The 27,233-nt window shown below is 35.9% G+C and overlaps 1 protein-coding gene across 3 annotated transcripts in view; it reads right to left on the bottom strand.

The window, feature by feature from the left end:
• Nucleotides 1-1,929: 1,929 nt before the first annotated feature.
• The window catches only part of LOC127856884 (histone RNA hairpin-binding protein-like), a 39,253-nt gene continuing 13,949 nt past the window's right edge, over nt 1,930-27,233 (bottom strand). Inside the window, exons 2-8 of one of the 3 annotated variants that reach the window (XM_052393067.1) lie at nt 23,589-23,696; nt 18,234-18,305; nt 15,760-15,840; nt 14,989-15,138; nt 14,434-14,541; nt 13,431-13,571; nt 1,930-9,094 (exon numbers count right to left, since the gene is read on the bottom strand). In XM_052393067.1, coding sequence (XP_052249027.1) covers nt 8,794-9,094; nt 13,431-13,571; nt 14,434-14,541; nt 14,989-15,138; nt 15,760-15,840; nt 18,234-18,305; nt 23,589-23,696 — 961 coding nt within the window. In that variant the 3' untranslated portion in view covers nt 1,930-8,793. The remainder of the gene's footprint in view (nt 9,095-13,430; nt 13,572-14,433; nt 14,542-14,988; nt 15,139-15,759; nt 15,841-18,233; nt 18,306-23,588; nt 23,697-27,233) is intronic. The other 2 variants (XM_052393068.1, XM_052393069.1) reach the window with 2 other exon arrangements.

The following is a 27,233-nucleotide window of genomic DNA, read 5'->3' as shown; positions in this document are numbered from 1 at the left end:
GCATGCGCCACGCACGTGGGAGATGACACTCCCTCGAGGATTACCTTACACCACGTGACAGGCTGGTTAACTCGAGCCGCGCGTGTTACAGACCATCGCATTGTCGAGCATTCGATATTCAAAAACCTGAACAGAGGCTTTAGCAACATTTCACCGTGGATGCATGATAACAAAATAAACACGCAAAATGCAAAGTTTTATATATTTATTTAAGATTCTTAAAAAAAGGCTAACATCAGGAACAAGTTGTTATACAGGTCTAACGACCCGAACGACTATTATAAATGACTGGTTTTATTAAGTATTTTTACGCCGCCGGGTCGCATGATCGGTGGTATATTGTTTTTGGCCCGTCTCTCTGTTGTATGTGTCTGTCTGTCTGTCATTGTATGGGTGTGTCTGTCCAAAACCTTTACCCTTGGTCATAAATATTGATGATAACAACTTGATATTTGACATACATGTGTATCTCATAGAGCTGCACATTTTGAGTGCTGAAAGGTTAAGGTAATCCTTCAAAGTCAAATATATGGCTTCAAAGCTTCAGTAGGAGGCATTGCGTTTCACAAACACAGCTCTTGTTTCTGTTTGTATTGAGATTCATACACATTGAATACCAATCATCATAGATCTTAAACATGTACAGATGTTTGTGTTACATTTTACAGGTATGCCGGTAACCATATTGGAAGCAACGAACCTTCCTTATAAACAGAGGAAATGCACACATTATGCAAATTAAGTATAAGTGTCTATAATATATTCGTAAAAAAATAATTAAAGACCATGAATTGTGATTTTATACGATATATCAAACAGGAATGTTTCTGCATATAATGAGTTTACTAAAATTACATATCGAATGTATTACAGCCTTTGATAATGTGGAAACACATAACAAGGCAACCCTGTATTGTTCAACGCCTTTCTCAAGAACAATAATGAATTCAAACTACGGAGATTTGTGTATAATACTAGCACTCTACAATTACGTTTGACCGAGATTGCATTTAAACGTGGGCAAATGAACGCTAGAAATTGGCATGAAAGCTTAAATTTAACGCCGGAAAAATCCCAAGTGTTACAGTTGGCTATTTTGTGAAAGTTATAAGTTAAACGTAATTAAGATGACCATACAATTTTCTAATATGTAGGCATAGACGCTTGGCTTTTGCAAGGGAAATTTGTGTTAATCACGTGAAGGCCATAGCTCCACTTCTTCTGATTACTACACGTGACCTAGGCATTATTTGCACAATACATGTTAATAAGTTTGCTTGCAATCCGATGGAAACACGCAAACCTATTTTATTAAAGGAGTTATAAAGAACTTACAGCACATAATTAAATGGAATATTGGAATACATGACGAGCGTATCTTTGGGAGAACAACAATGGAGAAGGCCAAGGTGCACGTACAGTAGTTCAACCGATTAAATCTTTGTTTTGTCCGATGTTAAATCTATATGAAGTGAAATTCGTAGGATACAAAATTAATGTTGCATAGACTCAGAATATGAACTATCGAAGAAACGTCCTGCTTAAAAATCGTATTAAGGAGTTTTATAAATTCTCCATTGCATACAAAGTACGACGGTATGCCCGTGCTGCTTGCGATATATGGTAGAGTTCAACATAAATGACAACGAGCCTGGCTCCGGAAACGGGACTTTATGCAGTCTGCTGAGGCTAATCAGGGTCGACAATTTCCGCCGTTATGGTATTTTTCGTGCACAGGAAGTCCCATTTTTAAAACAAATGCAGTTTAGGCGGAAATGTCGTCCATGATTAGTCTGTCGAGACGAAACTGTACGTTCATGCATTAAACCTCGTATTCCGGTGGCGAGGCACAGCTTAAAGTTACACAAGTTACGGAAATAACTGCGGTGTACAAACTGACCAATGACTACAAAACAAAAATGGACAGCAAACTGTTCTCCAATGATTTATTATACAGTTTTAGACAATAAAATTACAAATATAAAATGCGAAGCATCTAAACAATTCAGATCACTTTCATTAGGAGCACGGGTCATTTGTATTAAACCAAAAATCAATTTAACGAACTAAGGTAAGTTGAACAAAATGAAGCAACGGTCATCTTATTTACAACAAGACTATTGCCAAGCAATATATGTCCCCTACCGGCTCCACCATTGTAACAAATTTTAGATTTTTTCCCATATTTGTTGCCATAGCAACCAGAATTTTTGACGTAAGAACAAAATGAAATTACGTGCACAATGTCCATATTGCCATGTTTCAAGTTTCATGAAAAAATATTAAGAACTTTTAAAGTTATCACTGCATCCAGAAAAGTGTGACATACTCACGGACACACAGAGCGCAAACCAATAGTCCCCTCCGGTGGATCCGGTAGGGGACAATAACTTGACCCGCAGGTTGATACTTCAGAGTTAATAATGGTAGTGCATGAACAAACATGATGTATTTAAATATCGGTTTAATGTTTATAATTGATTATTTGTTGATATAAATAACCACAACTACATTAAAATATTATCTTACATTGAAAAAATGTATATATTCCCCAAAATGTGAATATTACTTTGAGATCATGAAAACAATAATTTGAATGATTTTTTACAAGTATCGTTAATTTGGCATATAAATGTTACTTATTGTTTACTACAATTACAATTTAATACATATTTGTTCTATGTTACCAATTAACTTGCCTATCAACCCTTTCCCTCTCAGATGCACAGTGAAAATGGCTATATGCAAACAGCATAAAACCAGAACAGCCTGCGAGTAACTCCCAGTCTGTTCAGGTTTTATGCTGTTTGCTGCACATCAGTATCTCTAGTTTGAATTTCTAGTTTGAAATGAAGCCTTAAAATGTTTAATATGAAGTCTTAAAATTAAATGTAACTTTTTAAGATACTACAAATGTATGAAAATACGTATCTAATTGGTAAAAGGTTAACATGTGTAACTTCAATTATCCAATATTGTGTTCCTATAAATTGTTTCACTCTTAAACGTCATATATTTTTTACCCTTTGCCATCCTATAGCTTCATTATTTTGTAACTTACCCTCTAACATCTATACTTTTTTCACAAAACAAACACTTGGTAAACTATTGTATTAATCATATTCAATTGATTAAAAAATTGCCAATGAGTTGTTATTTAAAGACAGAAACACAACAGGAATGTTTGACGACTTTTTGCAACAATTATCAGTGTGACTTGGTAGAATCAGTATACCTACAATGGCGACACAATAGATCACTATTAATTATTTACTTAGCACCCTATTATATCGCTTAACAAAATAAAATAGAAACAAGAGTGCCAAACTGTCACAAGATACACCTATTTGAAGGTTTTGGACATCATTTAGACACAACTTCTGACCAAATATGGTGAAGATCTGATGAAAACTACTTCAATTAGTGAGCGGACACCATGCTAAATCCTTGAAATGCATTTATTGACCCGGTGACCTATTTTTTGACACGGCATGACCCATATTCGAAATTGACCTAGATATTGTCTAAATACAAATTCTGACCAAATTTGGTAAAGATCGGATGAAAACTACTTCAACAAGAGCTTGTCACAGTAGTGCCAAATCCCCGCCATAGTGTGTTTGCTTGTATGGAACATTTGATTTAGAGAGTAGAATATTATTTGTTAAACATTAAAACTTGACCTAGATATTGTCTAGATTCAATTTCTGACAAACTTTGGTGAAGATCAGATGAAAACTACTTCAATTAGGATGAAACTATTTAAAATAGGGAGTAGACACTGCTGTGGAAGCCCCCGCCTGTCAAGGTTGAAACTATAATACGTCCCGTTTTGAAAAATGGGCATATAAAAAGTAGATGTTTTGTATCACAAAAATAAAAGCCTAAACTGAAATGTCAACTAGCACTGCATGAACATTAATGTTAATGAACAACATACAAAGATTATAGATATAGTTTATGAAGGGTATGGTAACATATAAATACAAGTTAATACAATACCATTTAAATGATGACTGTATTCACAGTCTATATGATGTATATACACAGTTTATATTATGTGAATGAACTTTATCAAAAGTAATGATGACATTTGCAGTCTTTACAATGTATTTTCAGCCTTTATAATATGTTGGCTATCTATAAAATGTATTAGTCTATAGAATGTTTTGGCAGACATTATAATGTATTGGCAGTCTACACAATTTTCCCACTCTTTAAAATATACTAGAGCTTTGTAACAGAAGTGACGTATACCCCCACATGCTGCATTAACACAGACTATTTTGCATGCTGTCTTCACAAAACAAGAGAAGCTAATTTATGGTGATTTTTAATAATTATTATGCCATTATCATTTATAGCCATTTTGACCTTTGAACTCTTGAATTCTTTCACATGACGCGCCGTCCAATGACTGTGAACAAAATTAATGTACTGAGTCATTTTAAAATCTCAAAATGGATGACATAGTTATGGCCCGGACAAGATCATTTATTGCCATTTTTGACCGTTTAACTAAATGTGTGACCTTGACCATGGACATATCGACATAATTCTCTCGTGCGACACACCGTCCAATGATGGTGAATAAATGTGCCTAATGATTTTAAAATCTTTCAATGAATGACATAGTTATGGCCTGGACAAGCTCATTAATGATCGTTGAACTCAATGTGTGACCTTGGATATCAACGTTATTCTTTCACGTTACACACCGTCAAATGATGAACAAATTTGCCATGATTTCAAAATCTCACAATAAATGACAAAGTTATGGCCCGGACAAGCATTTGACCTTTGAACTCCAAGTGTGACCTTGACCTTGGAGATAGTATCAAGATACTTTTTTCATACGACACATTGTCCCATGATGGTGAACAAATGTACCAAGTCATTTTAAAATCTAACTATAAATGACATAGCTATGGTCCGCACAAACTTTCGGTTCAAAACACACTAAGTGACCGTGACCTAGTTTTTGACCTGGCATGACCCATATTCAAACTTGACCTAGACATCATCTAGATACAACTTCTGACCAAGTTTGGTGAAGATCTGATGAAATTCGGAACAGACCAACCGACAAAGTGACTCCTATATAGCCTCATTACCAATGGTAATGGGGGTATAATAAGCATTCTACAATCTGTATTTGCAGTACATATAATCAGATGTGTAGAAAGTCTTTACTAAAGTGTCGATGACATTGGCAGTCTATACAATGTATTCACAGTGTATACAATCAGTTACGTGAAGTCTTATGTAAAATTTTCACTACCGGTATATTGGAATATGGTCACATACTAAGTCTATATGATTAGAATGAAGTCCATAGATAGTCACAGATAGTGATGATGTACTGTTTATACAATGAATATGAAGTCTTTATTCAAAGACATTTGACAATTTACAGTGTTGTGATGAGAATACTGCCTTTATCACGCAAAATATGACATACTCAATATAAATTAATAAATGAATTCAGTCTATATGAATATCAGGTGTGTTATCAGGATGCAAATGAAATCTGTATAAACATCAGGCAAGTACATTTGAGAAAATATATACGATACCTCTCAGTCTGTGCCGTTACAATTAAGTTTTCATGAACATCAGGTCAGTCTATGTGATGAGATTGTAGTATAAGAGATCGCCTATCAAGAAGAAGTGAATGCCTATGAAAGGAAAATAAGTATAAGTGAATGTCTATGAAATTAAAATGAAGTCTATGTAAATGCCTATGAAATGATAATGAAGTCTATGAAATGAAAATAAAGTATATGGCAATGCCTATGAAATAGACACAAAGTCTATGGCAATAAAATTAGAATGAAGTCTATGAAATGAGAATGAAGTCTATGAAATGAGAATGAAGTCTATGTCAATACCTATGAAATGATAATGAAGTTTAAGTGAATGCCTATGAAATGAGACTTAAGTCTATGTGAACGCCTATGCAATGAGAATGTAATTTGTGTAAATGCCTATGAAATAAGAATGAAGTCTATAAAATGAAAATGAAGTCTATGTAAATGCTAATAAAATGAGAATCAAGTCTTTGCCAATGAAATAAGAAGTCCATGAAATGAGCATGAAGTCTATGTAAATGCCTATGAAATGATAATGAAGTCAATGAAATGAAAATGAAGTATATGGCAATGCCTATGAAATAGAAATGAAGTCTATGGCAATAAAATGAGAATGAAGTCTATGAAATGAGAATGAAGTCTATGTCAATACCTATGAAATGATAATGAAGTTTAAGTGAATGCCTATGAAATGAGACTTAAGTCTATGTGAACGCCTATGCAATGAGAATGTAGTTTGTGTAAATGCCTATGAAATAAGAATGAAGTCTATGAAATGGAAATGAAGTCTATATCAATGAAATGAAGTCTATGTCAATGCCAATGAAATGAAATCCATGTCAATGCTCATGAAATGAGAATGAGATCTATGTCAATGCTTATGAAATGAGAATGAAGTCTATGTCAATGAAATGAGAATGAAGTCTATGTCAATGCCTTTGAAATGAAAATGAAGTCTATGCTAATGCCTATGAAATGAGAAATTAGTCTATACCAATGAAACGAGGATAAAGTCTTTGAAATGAGAATGAAGTCTATGTCAATGAAATGAGAATGAAATCTATGTCAATGCCTAGGAAATCTATGTTAATTAAATATAATGAAGTCCATGAAATGAGAATCAAGTCTATGTGATTGACTTGAAATGAGACTTAAGTCTATGTAAATGCCTATGAAATGAGAATGAAGTCAATGAAATGAGAATGAAGTTTATGGCAATGCCTGTGAAATGAAAATGAAGTCTTTGTTAATGAAATGAGAATGAAGTCTATGAAATGAGAATGAAGTCTATGGCAATACATATGAAATGAGAATGAAGTCTAAGTCAATGCCTATGAAATGAGAATAAAGTCTATGGCAATGAAATGAGAATGAAGTCTGTGTCAATGCCTATGAAATCTATGTCAATGCTTATTAAATGAGAATGAAGTACATGTCAATAAAATGAGAAAGAAGTATATGAAATGAGAATGAAGTCTATGTCAATGCTAATAAAATGAGAATTAAGTCTTTGTAAATTAAATCAGGTCTATGTTATGAGAATAAAATCTATGTCAATGCCTATGAAATGAAGTCTATGTTAATGACATGAGAATGAAGTCCATAAAATGAGAATGATGTCTATGAAAGGAGAATGAAGGCTATGTGAATGCCTGTGAAATGAGAATTAAGTCTATGTGAATGTCTTTGAAAAGAGAATTAAGTCTTTATGAATGTCTATGAAATGAGAAAGAGAAGCATGTTTCAAGAACTATGAGCACAGCATAAATGATAACATTATGATATAATGTAAAAAATAATCAGCGCTCTCCAAAGCAGCGTGTTCATATATCTTTTCAGTATAATGTACATTTTCTGTCAGTTTCCTGAGATTTCAATACCATCAGTAGAAACAGTGATACGGAGATAATGCATGTTTAACTAAACATCATTTCAATATACAAAAAAGAAACATACATTCTGCTTAATTGCAGTCAAATTATGTAACATGATCAGTATCTCACAAAATGACCCTAAACAAACACGAATTAAGTTTCAAATGAATACCTACACTAGAAATTGCGACAGGATGTTGCAATTTTACTTAAATTAAATTTTCAAGTACAAAAAGGGGGCATAATTCTTCTTTAGTGCAGATTAGTGACTTCAATCATCCCAAAGTTATATGTTAAGTTTTGATTGAAAATCTCTAGTGAAATCAGTGATAAAGAGATGTTGCACATCAACCTCAACTAAAGTATAACACAGACATCAAATAAGGGCCAGTAGATTACCTTGGACATTTCAGTAGTCCCGCTAAAATGTCTTAAATGATTAAATAATTTCTTCAAGTATAATTATAAACGTTCCCATAATTCAAAGGAATTAAAATTAAATAAAAAACTAGGGATTTGTCACAGACATGACTTCATACCCAGCACCACTTTGATGGTGATATCCCAGAGAACTTGCTTAATTACAGAACCCTTTACCACTTAGATATTAAGTTTGACCCATTTGTAGTCCCTTAAAAATCCAATTAAATCAAAGACTTTTCTTGTTAATTTCACAAGTTAAATGCTGCATTATTTACACTAAGGTACTGATAAGCAGTAAACAGCATAAGACCTGAACAGACTGCGACTTGCTGGTTGAATATAGCCATTTTCACTTTACTTCTGAGTGGGAAAGGATTTATAAAGTTTATGCTGACTTAACCACCGAGTGACTCAAATCTATCCCCAAGCAAACTACATTTGCAAGAGTATCAAGATGTGAAGTGTTTTGGTGTATAAAAAAGATTATGAATCTAACAAAGCACTGCCAATGATAATGCTAATTAAAATAGATTTTGAATTATTGCTTTATCGTGTTTATGTATGCTCTCAGCAAACAAAAGATCATGAATATCGGCACAATTTGTGTGTACTAAGCTATCAGCAGATAAATGACTGGAAATAAATTAGAATTCTTAGAACCTCAAATTAAAATCATTAAAATGTAGGTCTAGTTTATAATTCTACCAAACCATCTATTAAATACACAGACACAATAAATATGACAAACATATAGGATTGATTTGAACACCAGATTGCATCTTGGTGAGCCACACAAACTGCTAAGTACATTCAGCTTATCATACAACAGTCAAGCAAGCAAAAGAAGATAAAATACATGTAAATGCATGAAGTCATGTAATAAATAGGAGGATCTGAATGTAACACTAAAATGTGTCCATATCTTCTGTATCACTGTAAGTGTGATCCACTGGTTCTAGTTTCACGCAGGTGTCTACAAGTTCTTGTTGGATGCAGGTATCAAGGGGCTCCTGTTTGACACCACAGGGCTCCTGTTTGATACGGGTCAGCATTGCGGCCGAGGAGTCAGGGTCCCTAGGGGCAGTGGAAGAGGCAAAGGTGAAGTGTCCTGCCCGCAGTGTGGGGACATTGACAGAGGACTTGTCGTCTACGTCTTCATCATCCATGTTATCAGGCTCTTGGCTGATACTGCCAAGGGAGCTGAAACTGAATCACAATCAATATGAGACCTGTGGTGTGAAAAACTCAACTCAGATTACCCTAGGAAGTCTGCACAGGCTTATCAAAGGAAGACTCTTCTAAACAAATACCCAATTAAGGCAGTTAGTTATTTCAATTACAGTATTCACATTGACATAAAGCCAGACATAACCAGAGATGTGTTTGTCAAAAACACAATGCCCCCAATTGCGCCGCTTTGAAATAAAATTCAATATATCATTTGGCAGGTTTAGAAATTATCTCCCTTTTAAAGCTTATAACTTCCCTTGGATTGTATTTTTTTTACTTTTGACCTTGAAGGATGACATTGACCTTTCACCACTCAAAAGGTGCAGCTCCATGAGATACATATGCATGCCAAATATCGAGTTGCTATCTTCAATATTGCAAAAGTTATGGCCAATGTGAAAGTTTTTGGTCGGACGCACAGACTGACGGACAGTTCTACCAGGGGCATAAAAACTAACTTTTAACATAAAAGGAAAACGCCTAAAATATAAATGTTTAATATGACCTTAACCTTTAAGAGAGCAACATCATTTATGCAAACAGGGGTCAGCAGAGAGGGCGACTTGGACAAGAATTTGCGCCGAAAGTCGGATAATGTCACTTTATTTAAAGAGCTAGGAGAAATCCATTTTGCCCTAATTTTCAAGTCATTTCATAAACAAACAATGTCTGTAAAGCAACCTATTCCAGCTAACACAATTTATTTCTTTACACCCGTTTAAAATCCAATTAAACTAGTGCAGTAAACTGTTTCATAACTTTCAGATAATTTTCACAGATCTTATCCTCTATGGAGCCGATTCGTAAGTGGTCTACTGTGCATGTCCCTGCATGCATGCGGTAATGTAGTATTGATTAATGACTTCTGTTGATCTTACAGCTTTAACTCGCAAGAAACTTGCGGGTGGGTGAGGAAGGGATGTAAATATTTTTTGCATGAATTAAGAAAACAAAGTCATGACTTCTTTATTTCTGCTTACTTCTGTTTATATGCCAGTCAAAAGAGAAGTGACTTCTCCCTAAAATTTGACCATAGGCCAACCATAGGGTTGAAAAAGCCTTCATATAAGGATAATTTGTGCCAATTTATTTCATATCCCTTTCAGCACAACAAATGTATTGATGTAATTCTTTCACGCGACACACCGTCCAATGATGGTGAACAAATGTGCCAAATGATTTTAAAATCTCACAATGAACAACATAGTTATGGCCCGGACAAGGTCATTTATGGCCATGACCTTTGAACTTTAAGTGTGACCTTGACCTTGGAGATATCCAAGTAATTCTTTCACGCAACACACCAGCGTTTTTTTTCCTTCTTTGAACGGGTCCGGTAAACGGCCCTGTTCCCAATCGGGACCGGACCTGGTCCCAAAATCGCCGACGGACCCTTTCAAATTTAGAAAACGGTCTTATCCCAAATAGTCTATATAAAAACGGCCTCGTATCGATTCGAAAATCCCAAATAGACTATCTTTTTTGTCTCAAAACGACTTCAGAAGTTAGTAAACAAGTATGAAAAGGAAACGGTTGTTGTTGTAGTTGTTGTTCTTTTAGAATGAGGCCGACGCAACTTCCGATAGGTGGAGCCACCTAGTTACCAAGTTGACTGTTCCCCGGCCGGCATTCATAATGCGGCATTATTGAATGCTGGCGGGGAAACAGTCAACCAAATAAGGCAATAGTAGTAAAATTGACCTTGTTTTGTACGCTTCGATAACAATGTTTCACATGTTCGTGACAGTTGTTTATTGAACGTTCTCGTTAAATACAGATTCAATATACAAAATAAAACCCTTATCCGAAAAGAATGATAGATATTTCGAAATGCCGACTTTGACAAAATATTTTCCCGGGTTTTGGTTTTATTCGTAGCGACGTCTTTATGTAGTAAACAAACCCAAATATGGAAATACGAAATCTCGTTTTACTCTTCAAATACTCGTGGCGAAGTTAAATAGTCAACTACTTCCGACGATTTTGCACACTCGCATCGTGGTTTTTATATAAATAGCCAGAAAATGAGTCACAATTCAAAATACTACTTGAAGAAAGTGAACAAAACGAAATCAGCCAAGCATAAAAGTCTTGAAGACTTTGGGTTTCGTCCTGAACCAAAGAAAATTAAATTCTCCGTGAGGTCCGATGATGGTACCCTTCAAGAATTTTCAAGAAACCATTGAGACTGACAAATGGTGAAATTGCTTGTAATAAGCACGTCACCCTTTGACACAATGTTTTCCACCTAAATTTCTGTTTTCCATTATAACAATGGTCATCTGCTGGCCCTTTTAATTTAGACAAGTTATCTCAAATTGCCACACAAAGTAATTGTTTAATTGGGCTTTATGCCATTTTAAACAATTTTAAGTTATATTGCAGCAATACCCATTAATTCTATCTTGAAAACCAGTTCTTATTTTTTTTTAAAGAAAAACTGGTATTTGTTATACAGACTTATGATCTACCCTATCCCAGAATGCCATTGATAGTGTATAAAAGCATTGTTTACTACATAAAATAGATTCCAGTTGATGTATTTGTATGATTTTTTATATTTCCCAATTTGATGGATTTCACGACGCGAAAATTCCCTATTTGAAGGATTTTGCGACTCAAAAATTCCCAATTTCTAGGGGACAGGACCTGTTCCCAAACAGGTGAAAAAAAACGCTGCACACCATCCAATGATGGTGAACAAATGTTCAAAATGATTTTAAAATCTTACAAATAATGACATAGTTATGGTCCGGAAAAGCTCATTTATTATCGTTGAACTCAAAGTGTGACCTTGGAGATATCGACATAATTCTTTCGCGCGACACACCGTCCAATGATGGTGAACAAATTTGCCAAATGATTTTAAAATCTCTCAATAAATGACAAAGTTATGGCCCGGATAAGCATTTGACCTTTGAACTGCAAGTGTGACCTTGCCCTTTGAGATATCGACGTACTTTTTTTCACATGACACACCGTCCCATGATGATAAACAAATGTACCAAGCTATGGTCTGGACAATCTTTCAGTTTAAAACACACCAAATGACGACGCGACCTAGTTTTTGACCTGGCATGATCAATATTCAAACTTGACCTAGACATTATCTAGATACAACTTCTGACCAAGTTTGGTGAAGATGGGATGAAATATCAGGACAGACTGACCGACGGACTGGACAAGCTCATTTATGGCCATTTTTGGTCTTTGAACTTAAAAGTGTGACCTTGACTTTGGAGATATCGATGTAATTCTTTCGCGCTACACACCGTCCAATGATGGTGAACAAATGTGCCAAATGATTTTAAAATCTCACAATGAACAACATAGTTATGGCCAGGACAAGGTCATTTATGGCCATTTTTGACCTTTGAACTTTTAGTGTGACCTTGACCTTGGAGATATCGACGTAATTCTTTTGCGCAACACAACGTCCAATGATGGTGAACAAATGTGCCAAATGATTTTAAAATCTTACAATGAATGACATAGTTATGGTCCGGACAAGCTCATTTACGACCGTTGAACTCAAAGTGTGACCTTGACCTTGGAGATACGGACATAATTCTTTCGCGCGACACATTGTCAAATGATGGTGAACAAATTTGCCAAATGATTTAAAAAGCTCTCATTAAAGGACAAAGTTATGGCCCGGACAAGCATTTGACCTTTGAACTGCAAGTGTGACCTTGCCCTTTGAGATATCAACGTACTTTTTTCACATGACACACCTTCCCATGATGATGAACAAATGTACCAAGTCATTTTAAAATCTAACGATAAATGACATAGTTATGGTCCGGACAAACTTTCAGTTTAAAACACACCAAGTGACCCGTGACCTAGTTTTTGACCTGGCATGACCCATATTCAAACTTGACCTAGACATCACCTAGATACAACTTCTGACCAAGTTTGGTGAAGATCGGATGAAATTTTGGGAAAGACAGACAGACCGACCAACAAAGTGACTCCTATATAGCCCTCATTACCAATGGTAATGGGGGTATAAAAAGTAACACATAACCAACATACATGAATAGGCACTTACTATAAAGGGCACAGCCCCCAACCCGCTAGAGCCCTATATTTTGTGATTTTTTTGTCTTTCTACTTGAACTTTCTGTTTCTGTTCTGCAAAGTATTAATCACCAGACCAAAATTTGGAATTTTGTAGCATCAATTTTACTGACCAAAACATAGAAATTAAGAATAATAGTGTTTTGAATTTTATATATAATAATAATATATACTTTTTTAGATAGTGGAGAGGACTGAATTTTTCAAAATTTGACCAAAAAATAAACACCAGTTGCTGTCTCCCTCACTGGGTGGGTCCCACTGGTGCAGCAGACGTCTCCACGTGCGCACCTGGCTGTCCCACGACCTCCGGCTGGTCTTCAGGACTTTGTTAGGAGTCCTAGGGTGGACACCACGCACTCTCTTGCTCCTAAAATATTTTTGTTCAATCTTTGAGAAACAGTGACTGTGATCTTGACCTAGTTGATCCAAGCTGAATCCCAGGCAAGTTATACATGTAAGCCACCTGCACACACACAAGCACAATATCTAGATCCAAACTCAATTTATTAATCCTTTATCGTATTTTAACAATATGTATTCCCTTGGAAAGTTACATTAAATTATATACCTTTCTACTAAATTCATGTAACAATGATGTTTAAAAGGCTTTATTGAAACCAGATGAGTAGCAAACAGCATAAAATCTGAAAGTCTGCGAGTTACTCGTCGGCTGTTCTGGTTTTATGCTGTTTGCACTTAGCCATTTTCACTTTGCTTCTAAGTGGGAAAGGGTTAGTATCACCAACTGGCCAACCATCTCAAAAGCAGACACTGAGTACAACGGTCACTGTGGCCATTTCTTTGAGTAACCGCTGTTCTCAGTTTGGGCTGTAAACACAAAATTTCTGTGCAAACTCTCCAAAATGGCTGTGCAATGACTCCAAAATTGTTGTGCAATATCCATACAAACCATTTTATTCACTGTGACCTTGACCACTCACTAAACTCCAATCCTAAGCAAGGTCCCCATGCAAGCTTGCAATATCTAAACTTTGCTCAAGAAAGGTCAATTCTAACTAGAGTTATCTACCCGAGACTATCTTTTTAAAAAAAAACATGTTTTAAGAGACATGTTGCATTATTTTATATAAATTTTAGTGAAAGAGACAAGAGAAGTGAACTAATGTTGTTTCATGTCGTAATAATGTTACATATCAACATTGGGTAACAAGTTTTTAAAACCTCAGATCTGTATTTCTATGCAAGGGGCTTTTGATGAGTGCACCTACTGGTCAATCATGCTGGAGTATCGATCATAGGCCACTGTGTTCTTGCCGTAGTCGATGTCCTTCTGTCTCCTCATCAGCACATGCTCATCTGTCTCGTGCTCTACAAAACTGCAAGAGCAACAAGCTAGCAGTGTGCTCTGGGAGAATTGGACTTAACGCATGTGCTTAAAGTGTCATCCCAGATTTTCCTGTGCAGTCTGGATAAGCTCATCAGGGACAACACTTTCTGCGTACACTAAATATAAGTTAAGAACAGACTTCCATTGAATGGAAAATACCTTAAAAGTGGAAAGTGTCCTCCCTGATTAGCCTGTATTATTCACACAGTTTAAGCTTGGACAACACTTTACCAGTATACATTAAGCCCTATTTTCTCATACTGCAATTTTTTTACAGAAACACTGGACAAGTGAAAAAATGAAGCCTTAAAAAGTTAAACTTGCACTAAAAATATGACGACTTATTGCCTAACCTGACACCTACTGAAACAATAGCTATAAGATAACATTAATGACTTTTTTTAAAGCTTATGTAATAATTTAACCCCAAACTTACCTTTTCTTCTGGGATTCGTTTTGCTGTTGGTTAGACACCAACTTGGCATCCAATTTATCTCTCTTGGCATCCAATTTATCTCTCAAGTCACCTGATCGAGTGTTCATGGAACTTTGGATCTTTTCACGAAGATCTAACTTTCTACGTGATCTGTAAAGATTTTTACATACGTTTTTTGTTCTTTGGTACTTTTAGTATTCCCATTATTATCAGCTAATTTACACATTATATGAGCCTTGTTTTGGAAACACTGGGCTTACAGCCATGTGCTTAGAGTGTCGGTCCAGATTAACTTTTGTAGCCTGCATATGCACATTAGTGATGACATTTCACTTTAATGGATTTTTTTTGTTTAACATTTCCTCCATTATAAGCAGAGTGAAAATGGCTTTAGCAACCAGCATAAAACCAGAACAGCCTGCGAGTTACTCGCAGTCTAATCCGTTTTTATGCTGTTTGCTGCCCATCAGTAACTAAGAGTTGGAAATGAAGCCTTTAAAACTTAACTTTAGTAAGGAAGGTATTTCATTAAATGTAACTTTTTAAACGACTACAAATGTGTGAAAATACGTATCTAAGTGGTAAAGGGTTAATTTAAGTGTTTTCTACATGAAAATCCTATCTCACAGCAAGTGTTGTCCCTGATAACCCTGTGCGGACTTCAGAAGCTTATCTGGGACGACACTTAACTCACATGCATTAAGCATTGTTTTCCTAGAACAAGGCTCATACACTATGGCGGGCTGTAAGAAGTAAGTAGGGCCAGCTCACCTTTCCTGCCGCTGCTCCTGATCTATCTGCTCCGACCAGTCTTGGGCACTGGAAAACTTTTGACCGCCCTCAGGGGTCCACCTGAAGTGGAGCATCAGAAAACAATGCTTGAGGTCATTGTTTCAAATAAAATGGAGAAGGCTTTACAAATGCTTTCATGAAAAATCTATTTCGATTGATGACAGGGGAAATGACATTTTAAGGTATATTAATGTATGCAAGGTATTTGTGAGTCTCTAGTGTAACAGCATTTGCCCCTTTTTCATACTCTTTTGTAATTTGAGTTCAGAAAGTCTGTGAACATATCCCTTTAACTCTTCCAGTGCTGGAAACCAATTTTGAAGGCCTTTGCAAACAGTTTGGATCCAGATGAGACGCCACAGACATGGTGTCTCATCAGGATCCAAGCTGTTTGCTATTCTGATAGTATTCTTTGAAAATAATCAAAGAAAATGCTAATTTTAGAAATTCTGCAGACGACATTTTAGCAGACGACAAATTTCCCAGCATGCAAAGGATTAAGTTTTTAACGAACAGTGCTCCGGGAAAACCGAATTTAAGATAGGGTGTAAAGTGTTGTCCCAGATTAGCCTTAGGGTGTAAAGTGTTGTCCCAGATTCAGGTTTTTTTTTGGCCCGATTTTATAGCCGAAATTCGGCTATGTTCCCAATCCCAAAAAGTATACTTTTTTCCCAAAATGTGGCAAACAATTCCCAATTTCCACATTTTTTTTTTTTTTTTTTTTTTTTTTTAGAAAGAAGTGTCTACTGCTTATTTTATCGCAATTTTAATTCAATTACATCTAACAAAGTATTAAATGATTTCGTTCTTTTAATGTGAATGATAATAAAGAGTTATATCAAATTTATAGTATTTCCTTAATCACTCTTCGTGTGGAAAAAAAGGCTAATTAATTTATTTTCCCAATTTTATGAAAATGCCGATAAAATTCCCAATTCCAAAGCCATGGGCTATCTTCCCAAAAAGTGGGAAAAAAACCCTGAGATTAGCCTTAGGGTGTAAAGTGTTGTCCCAGATTAGCCTTAGGGTGTAAAGTGTTGTCCCAGATTAGCCTTAGGGTGTAAAGTGTTGTCCCAGATTAGCCTTAGGGTGTAAAGTGTTGTCCCAGATTAGCCTTAGGGTGTAAAGTGTTGTTCCAGATTAGCCTTAGGGTGTAAAGTTTTGTCCCATATTAGCCTTAGGGTGTAAAGTGTTGTCCCAGATTAGCCTTAGGGTGTAAAGTGTTGTCCCAGATTAGCCTTAGGGTGTAAAGTGTTGTCCCAGATTAGCCTTAGGGTGTAAAGTGTTGTTCCAGATTAGCCTTAGGGTGTAAAGTGTTGTCCCAGATTAGCCTTAGGGTGTAAAGTGTTGTCCCAGATTAGCCTTAGGGTGTAAAGTGTTGTCCCAGATTAGCCTTAGGGTGTAAAGTGTTGTCCCAGATTAGCCTTAGGGTGTAAAGTGTTGTCCCAGATTAGCCTTAGGGTGTAAAGTGTTGTCCCAGATTAGCCTTAGGGTGTAAAGTGTTGTCCCAGATTAGCCTTAGTGCGTAAAGTTTTGTCCCAGATTAGCCTTAGGGTGTAAAGTGTTGTCCCAGATTAGCCTTAGGGTGTAAAGTGTTGTCCCAGATAAGCCTTAGGGTGTAAAGTGTTGTCCCAGATTAGCCTTAGGGTGTAAAGTGTTGTCCCAAATTAGCCTTAGGGTGTAAAGTGTTGTCCCAGATTAACCTTAGGGTGTAAAGTGTTGTCCCAGATTAGCCTTATTAAAGTGTTGTCCCAGATTAGCCTTAGGGTGTAAAGTGTTGTCCCAGATTAGCCTTAGGGTGTAAAGTGTTGTCCCAGATTAGCCTTATTAAAGTGTTGTTCCAGATTAGCCTTTGTGTGTAAAGTGTTGTCCCAGATTAGCCTTAGTGCGTAAAGTTTTGTCCCATATTAGCCTTAGGGTGTAAAGTGTTGTCCCAGATTAGCCTTAGGGTGTAAAGTGTTGTCCCAGATTAACCTTAGGGTGTAAAGTGTTGTCCCAGATTAGCCTTATTAAAGTGTTGTCCCAGATTAGCCTTAGGGTGTAAAGTGTTGTCCCAGATTAGCCTTATTAAAGTGTTGTTCCAGATTAGCCTTAGGGTGTAAAGTGTTGTCCCAGATTAGCCTTAGTGTGTAAAGTGTTGTCCCAGATTAGCCTTAGGGTGTAAAGTGTTGTCCCGGATTAGCCTTTGGGTGAAAAGTGTTGTCCCAGATTAGCCTGTGCTGTCAATATGGGCTAATAAGGTTTACAATTTTCCATCTATTCTTGATTTTTGTTTAGAATACTTCTTTTCACAGAAAAATTCTATTAAAGCGGAAAGTGTCGTCCCTGGTAAGCCTGTGTCCATTCATAAAGCCCTGTTTTCCATGGCTCATATTTATTCTTCTTATCAAAGTATACAAGACGGATGCTATGATAAATGCTGGTTGCTAAGTTACTGTGTGCAGGCTACTTACGCCTCGTCTGGTAGTGGCAGAAGCAGCTTCTCCACTGTAGAAGGCCTCTTTCCACGGGGACTCTGGGTGTCACTGAAACAACAACACCATACTGTGCACACTTGTTTATTATTATTAACAGGACAGCTAATTTAAGGTTTCATTTTGGCACTTAAAAGAAGCTACAGACCCAGTATACAGGCACTTGTATCTTTATTTAATTTGCATTACGATAAAATAAATATATTTATACGCCAATGTCAATGATGACTTCAAAAACTAAAGTTGCAGTAGGGATTAAGTAAAAGAAAATTAGCAGGGGGTGGGGCTGGACTTCTATTTCCATGCCCAACGCTATTTATGTGCCCCCCATGTGTATTTCCCACTCTTTTAAAGTATGTCTCACCCTAAGGCCTTGTTATCATCGAGTGCCCAATTTCGACGCATACAAGCAGTTTGTTGAAGTTTTGTTACTCAATACAGGGATTTATGTATTTTTTTTTATTTCATCACACATTTACCTTTTATTTACACAGTTTAAATTCGATTGATTGTGTTATCAACAAAAAATCGTTGAAAAACGAAATGTCCCAAGTCTATGTAACGGAGGCCATATTCGTTGAGAGTGCCCTAAAACGACGCATCTGATTGGTTACCTGATTTCAATGTAAATATCACTCCTGTGGAGACTGAATGCATACAATATTAACTTATGATTGTTGTACTTAAATTTGTATCACTGTAAAAGCAATATGGAACTGAAATTAATCAAATGAAATATGGTTTTTAATTTTGGGATGCCATACTTTCTGGCAGTGGCCTTAATAGGGGGCCCTGTCAGCAACCCCTTGTCATAAGCTGTGTTTATGGAAGTAGGGTGAATATAACCCGTACTTCTTTTGTGGAACCTACAATTATAATTAAGCAAACGAAAATAAGTACTAAATATAATATGCAATTACCAACATAAACACTTGCTACATGTAGTTTAAATTGTATTACAGCATAACCAAAAAACATATCCGGACTTCAAATCAAAGTTTACGCGTACACCGCTTTCATAGTGAAAATTAATCTATTTATAAGATGTTTTGTCAAATTGCAGTCACGTGACTTATGAATGAAATAGTGAACTTTTGCAGACGAAACAGATGCATTATCCCACGGTCTTATTTACAAAGACAATTGGGTGTAATGTGTTCAAAAGTTTTGCATTAATTAAAATACATAAAAATCCATTAATTGCAAACCAATCAACCATATCTTACCTTTTAACCCGCTATTTTCCACATAATAAACAACAACTATAGTAAATTGTGCGTAGTGTACCATGTGCTATTGTATGACGTCAACGAATGTCGCATATGTGTCAAACAGAGGCAAAACAAAAAATGCGTCAAATTAGGGCAGCGTCAATTCGGGTCACTCAGCGCTAGTCCCTTTTATTTGTCAATGTTCTGGTATTAAAATACAGAAACACCAAATGTGTTTTTATTGGATTTTTACAACTTTATGACTTGTATTAACATAATAGATTTTAACACCAAATTTAACTTCATGCTGAATGGATGATAAATATTGGAACTCGAGTGAAAACAACTTAATTAAGTCTGTTGCACTGTAAAAAAAATTACCATCAGGTGAAGTGATACAAAAACAAGAGCACCGCCTTGCAGGTGCAGACCGCCCATCTATTTTTCTTTTTAAAGGTGTAGGGACCTATCTCAATTTCAAACACAAAAGAGGGAGGGGCGGATTGGAGAGTATAGTGTGGGGGTGTGGTCATTTATTACATTATCTTCCAAAAATGCAAGTTTTTTTTTTTGGGAGGGGGGGGGGGGGGGGGCATTCTTGGAAGGGATGGTTGGACGGTATTTCAAAAATAAAATAATAAAAATAAATATTTGTGTTTTTTAACCATGTTTGAAAAAAACAAGAGATGTGTTTGTCAGAAACACAATGCCCCCTTTTGCGCCGCTTTGATTTTTTTTTTTACCTTTGACCTTGAAGGATAACCTTGAACTTCAACCACTCAAAATGTGCAGCTTTATGAGAACGCCGCTTTGAAATATTATTTTTTTGACCTTTGACCTTAAAGAATGACCTTGACCTTGAAGGATGACCTTCCACCACTCAAAATGTGCAGCTTCATGATATCGCCACTTTGAAATTATTATTTTTTTGACCTTTGACCTTGAAGGATGACCTTGACCTTGAAGGATGACCTTGACCTTCCACCACTCAAAATGTGCAGCTTCATGAGAACGCCGCTTTGATTTTTTTTTACCTTGAAGGATGACCTTGACCTAACTTCCACCACTCAAAATGTGCAGCTTCATGATAACGCCGCTTTATTTTTTTATTTTTGACCTTTGACCTTGAAGTATGACCTTGACCTTGAAGGATGACCTTGACCTTGAACTTTCACTACTAAAAATGTGTAGCTTCATTATAACGCCGCTTTGAAATTATTTTGTTTTACCTTTGACCTTAACCTTGAAGAATGACGTTGACCTCGAACTTCCACCACTCAAAATGTGCAGCTGCATGAGAACGCCGCTTTGAAATAATAAAAAAAAAAATTACCTTGAAGGATGACCTTGACCTTTAACTTCCACCACTCAAAATGTGCAGCTTCATGATAACGCCGCTTTGAATAAAAAAAATTTGACCTTTGACCTTGAAGGATGACCTTCACCTTGAAGGATGACCTTGACCATTAACTTCCACCACTCAAAATGTGTAGCTTCATGATAACGCCGCTTTGAAATTATTATTTTTCTACCTTTGACCTTGAAGGATGACCTTGATCTTGAAGAACAGTTGGGGATCTTGCCCGATTGGGAAAGTTTGGGAATCCCCTTTTGACTTGCCCGATAGGGAAATATTGATTGAAAAATTGCCCGATCGGGCAAGTAAACAACCATTTTGTATATACCTTGGCAAAACGTGTCCGAGCATCACACAACTCATCCAAGGAACAACTTAAATAACTGAATCCAATCTTAAAACATTTATCTTAAAGTTGACCGTCAGGTTTTTTTAAAATGTCGTTGTTCTTCAGATATTCAAGCCCAAAGTTGAGCAACTTTTAGCATCTATTAATATTTCACGCACTTGCCTGTTTTAAACAAAAACTTGCCAGAAGGAGAAAGTCGTCGAGGTTACATTATGTAATCACTTGCCCGTTTTGAATTTCCCGAACGAGCAATAGAATGGGCTCTGTTTTCTGTAATTTTTATCTTCTTCTGTGCATGTTCATTTTGAAAAGAAGTGCTTTCCTCTTGTATTGTACGTTTGTTACACTCTCTGATATTCGCATGACAGTTGTCACATTTAATCTTTGATTTCTTGTACAATGTGGAGCACTTTACACAGGTTATGCTATCTTTGTGTGACATTTCAAACGCAGATTTATCAATGTTATCGGTGAACACTCCATTTTGATATGCAGATTTCTGTTCTGTGTACACGTTTTGTATCTCGTCATTCAGTTGTGTTTGAACCGTCCTATAAAGCAAGTCATACACAGATGAATAAACATCACCTTCGCGATTTCTAATCTCAGCACGTTTCTCCTTAAAATCTGAATACTTAAACCATACCTTTGGGTGGAAACTCTTATTAAATTGAAGTCTGGAATTAAATTCTACAGCACAAAATGATGTGACGATTGATGCATTGACTTTATTATCTGCCTTTATATACCAAGATTTTCCTATTATTTGGTCATTATCAAAGGCCACAATACAATCATCTTTTGGAAATGGGAGAGGTATCGAACCATGATTTGTTAGCCAATTGTTGACAGTTTTGTATGTCCCACATGGGTGTACCTTTGAATTCAGGTTTATACACAGTTTACTTTGAGTAGCTTGGTATTGCATCAAATAAAGTACAAACGAATATGGACTAACCAAATTCGAACACGTCAATTGATAAACATGCTCTATAGCAAGACATTATTTTGTGTAAAGAATTTTGGTTGTTCTTGTCTGACGATATTCCATCAAGAAATGATAGTACCACTTTGTTTCTTTTTCGCAAATAAACATCGGCATTCAAAGAAAGGAGATGGTCTAAATCTCTGTAGGAAGATGAAATACAGTTAATGTCATCCGATACAGCTTGTGCCTCATGTTTTCCCAAATTGAATGCAAGCTTTCCTCTTGCACTGTTCGACATGCCTGTACAAATAATAGCCCTCTGTAATTAAGATCATTAACAGCTGGGTATTTAAACTTCGAGACATTTATTGGCAGATAATAGAATATATTATATAATATAATTTTACAAAATTATCATTTATCTAACTTTGCCTGCCCAGTCCCCTTATGATAGTAAGTATGTGTACCAAGTTTGAATGCAATAGCATTGATACTTTATGAGAAAAGTGGACCTAAACGCAAAACTTACCCGAACGCCGTCGCCAAGGTGATGACAATAGCTCATTTTTTTTTTCAAAAAATAGATGAGCTAAAAAACAACACCAACACTTTGTCAAGCCCCCCACCCCCATTTTTTAATCTGGCTACAGCACTTTAAGTGCCAAGTGCCTATGTCAGTGTATGATGATCCAAAATATGGACCAATCACTTCTCACCGTTAAAAGTCCACTTGCGATACCAGAAAATTCTGTCAACAGCAGGTGTTAGTAAGAACAAACCAGGCTTTGTTTTAGGATGCCAATACTATCTTTCAACATTTAAAAAAAAGTATATGCTGAACCAACTGCAATTAAATTAACATTTCAGCTTTTTTTTGCCACAACATTAAGTCCCATAACAGTGATTTTTTTGCTCAAAATTAAGGCCAATTTTCGGCTGCTTCCCAATTACAAAATTCCATGTTTTTTCCCAAAAATCTGACAAAAATTTCCAAAAAAAACAAACCAATTTTCATTTTTTAAAATATTTTTTTAAGAAAGAAGTCTCTTATATGACTTAATAATGATTTCTTAACTCTAGATCTCAACTTTATTTTTTAAACATTCTACAAAATATATAACTTTAATTAAGTCCTTTTTGTCAATAAAAAATTCCAAAATTTGTCACTTTTATTGATAAAAAAATCCCAATTTGACCAGACTCCTTTTCACAAAATGGCTAGAAAAACCCTGAACATGCACTTTAAAACAAAATTAATTCTGTTACTTATAATCATATTTACTGTGCTTAATTTTTCCCAATTTCATGGTCTATCGCGCTATTTTTCCCAATTTCATGGTTAATCGCTTTATTTTCCCAATTCTAATGGCACAGGCCGTAACAAATAAAACTGCATAAAAACGACCCACAGGCCTGACCTAACAATATTTTACAGAACAAGTCTATTGGTCGGGCCATACTTGGGTGAGACAAGGCATACACAGCTTACAGGTTACGTTTACGGCCCTGGAATCTATTGTTTCTTGTGTTAGACATTCTGTCTTCTCGAAGAGGGCTTCGTAGTGGACTCAGTGGACCATCCTTCAAATACTTGTTCCTGCAATATAATGTCAGCTTTATTTATATCTAGTGTTTCCCTCTATATAAAAATGGAACCGGAAAACCACACCTTTCCCATTCAGAACATTTTTCATAATTTCAAGGTCAAAATACCCAATGCACAGAACAATTATGTCAATCATTCATTCTCATGATTTCCGGTGTTCATAGGAAACTAGGTCAGGTTTATTTCAGGGTGATACTATGATTTTTTTTAATTATGTTACACACAATGATGTTAGTTCCTTAACGGATTCATAGTAGCTTCATCTAAATATTTGTATGACGCTTATTTTTGAATATCGGGGAAAAGTCCATTATGTGTTGGACACCAGAAAGTTTAAATTTGCATCAATTTGCGTAAAATTGCAGAATAACATTACCAACTCATAATGTTTTAGTTCAGAAGTCCATTTTTATCTCAAATATCCTCGAATTGAAGTTAGATAGGCATAAATTCTTCAGTTAAACTTGTGCTTAAATCGCAAAACAATCACTGACCTGTCGCCATGTCATGAAACTGATTTAAATATGAACCAATCAGAAGAAGGCATTACGGTGTAATGTGTACGTGTAATTTAATTTATCATGAGCTTTTAACACCGACTTTTACCTAAGTAGATCTAGTTAAGTATGCCAGGCCTTTTCCGCTCCATTTTGGGAAAACGCAGGCTTTCTACTGCCTCTCCACAAAAAACTAGGGCAAAAGTAGGGCAAGATTTGTGCAAAAAGTAGGGCAAAGTAGGGATTTTTTCTGTTAAAAAGTAGGGCTAAATAAAAAAAATATTACCATTTTTCAGCTGGAATTAACGTTAAATTGATACATATCCTATTCCATCTGATGCTGTGAGAATGCCTTGTTCTGCCCATCCTTGAAATACAGGCACCTGAAATTTTAATTTCTCATTTAACACAATGGAATACAATAATTAACATGACATTCAAAACATACACTGTTAATCTTATAAAGCAAAGTACAAAAGCTCTAAGTATAACCCCTTTCCTCCATAAATATGTACCAAACTTCACCCACTATGAATATATAAGTAATCTTGCATTAGAACTAAAACAAAGAATTTTCTCACCACAGGCCATAGTGAAGAATTATATTATTATTATTATTGTATAAGCAAACAGAGACTAAGGTCTATTCCATTTGCTAAGGTGTTAAAATAAGTATATATTGAGTAAAGGGTTAAGCAAAATTAGTCTCAAACCATACAGGGTTGTCATTATGATTGCAAAGGATTATGTGGAATAGTAACTGATAAGCCCTGGGATCAAGGGGGCCACACTCCTTGTGGGTCCAGGGCAAGGCCCTGGTAAAGGGGCCCGACCGTAAACGAATTCTAGACATTTTGAGGGGCAAAATACTGCTATTCTCAGAGCACAAAAAGTTAAAATGAGGTCTAAATAAGAGAAAAATTTAAGATATTCACATTTTTAGTATACTGTACATTGAAAACATATTATATTGATAGATCTTTGCATGTTCCAACTCTATCCATTACCCGATAATCCATTAATTATTATTACGATTTCTTTTTTAAAAACCAAAATACTGCCAATATTGACAATGAGTGTTTTAAAGAATTCAGTAAACACAAATGTCCGCCATTTAACGCAAATGCATATACAAATTAAATGATTAAGAGTGGTTACGAGTAATTTTTATGTCAGTGAAACTGACTAATTATAGTATTAAAATGGACATTGTATGGATCTAAGTTGTTAGTATGTCACTGCTGCACCATAGTATTGACACAAAGCAAAGGGTTGTCAAAGCAGTTGGTCAATGCAGTGTCTTATATCAAACTACAAATGCCACGGTGTTAATCAAATTCTAATCAATTTATTAATTTTAAAGTATATGTGTGTCCAAAGGACACAGATGCCCCCACAATTTGGCTTTGTCACAAAGATTCCTATCATTTGCTAAATCAGGGGCCATAAAAAAACTCCATAGATATCTGATACACTTGCATTAAATACTCAGGTACACAAGTTCACATGCTGACAACTATTCACAGAAGTATGGCTCTAGCAGTTAAACTTATGAGTTCTGCGCGACACAAACTTGGGCTATGGACAGCCAGATGGACGGACAGACAAACAATGGCAAATCACCCCTCCCTTTTTTTGTGGTGTCATACAAAATTATTAATGATTAATATGACAGTTCAGAAAAGCGACTTAACATATAAACTTAAAAGTATTTTGTAAGAAAGCAAAGCAGCAGCTGCAATTACAAATTTAACCAATAAGGTTTAAAACACCGCATGGCATTTGTGGGTTCCCTCAGTTAGTAGCATCATTGGGAAACAAGATGTGTTTGAGAAACACAATGTCCCCTATATATGACCTTGACCTTGTGAAGGATGACCTTGACCTTGGGAAAGATGACCTTGACCTTTCACCACTCAAAATGTGCAGCTCCATGAGATACACATGCATGCCAAATATCAAGTTGCTATCTTCAATATTGCAAAAGTACAGTACACTCCACGCGTTTTCCCCAAAAAACGCGCTCCCTCCGCGGGTTTTTTTCTGCTAGCGAGTGTTCACGCGGCGTTGGAAGAGCGAGGTGAACTCGATAAAACGCTCGGCGTTACGCCGCGTTCGCTAATTCCCGCGGCGTGTATTACTTTAGGCTAGTCGGTAAATGCAGACACTTTCCGTTCTTATCAGTGATTGCCGCGCAACGCCGCGTTAGCAGTGTGCTACTGGGCATGCCAAAAAATAAAAACATTGTTATAATAAATTGTTTAAATACTGTAGTACATGTATAAAAAAGATAATTGTATAGAAAATTAATACGTATTAAAATTGTTTTTTAATTCACAGGTACGTCTACAATATGAAATAGTCTAATATAATACATTTGACAAATTAATATTTAAATCAAAACACATATGACACAAGAATAAATGTTCCGTAAAATTTCCAAATGAGAATAATAATTTGTAATCCGAAACACACTACGATTTTAAGTTGTTAACACGACGTTTACAAATGCTTCCAATATACAGTCATCATTAGATTTCCCGACAACAGCGCGCGAAAATTATGCTGCAATCTACAAGGTCAAGGTACAATGTATACTCCTGCAAAGCGTGCGTGTATTGATTTTTTTATACAAACTTTGTAGCGCAGAGAACATTGAATTTTGTTGATTTCGGTTAAAAGTTTCTTTGGTATTTATTAACGAAATTATATCGCGAATAAGTTGATATTCCCTCTAAAATAATTTCAAATCTAACACGCCGAATCTTTTATCGTTACGGTATTTTAGTAGAGTAATTATTTTAACACTAATTGTACTATAAACGGATTAAAGAAGACATCGGGGCGGAACTGGATTTTAACTGTTTGACGTTATGAAAACACGCAAAGCTTGTCTACTGACCTATTGTGTAGACTGCTGTCTGCGGTGTTTTGACAAAAGGGATTAACATGTGTGAATGTCACTCTGCCGATTTGGTCCATAATTACTGGTAAACATTGTTTAGAATGTCGACGCAACAAGTATACAACT

The sequence above is a fragment of the Dreissena polymorpha genome, chromosome 14, assembly GCF_020536995.1.
Source record: "Dreissena polymorpha isolate Duluth1 chromosome 14, UMN_Dpol_1.0, whole genome shotgun sequence".
NCBI classification, from domain to species: domain Eukaryota; kingdom Metazoa; phylum Mollusca; class Bivalvia; order Myida; family Dreissenidae; genus Dreissena; species Dreissena polymorpha.
The sequence above is the reverse complement of the archived record's forward strand: the minus strand, read 5'-3'. Positions and strand labels throughout refer to the sequence as shown.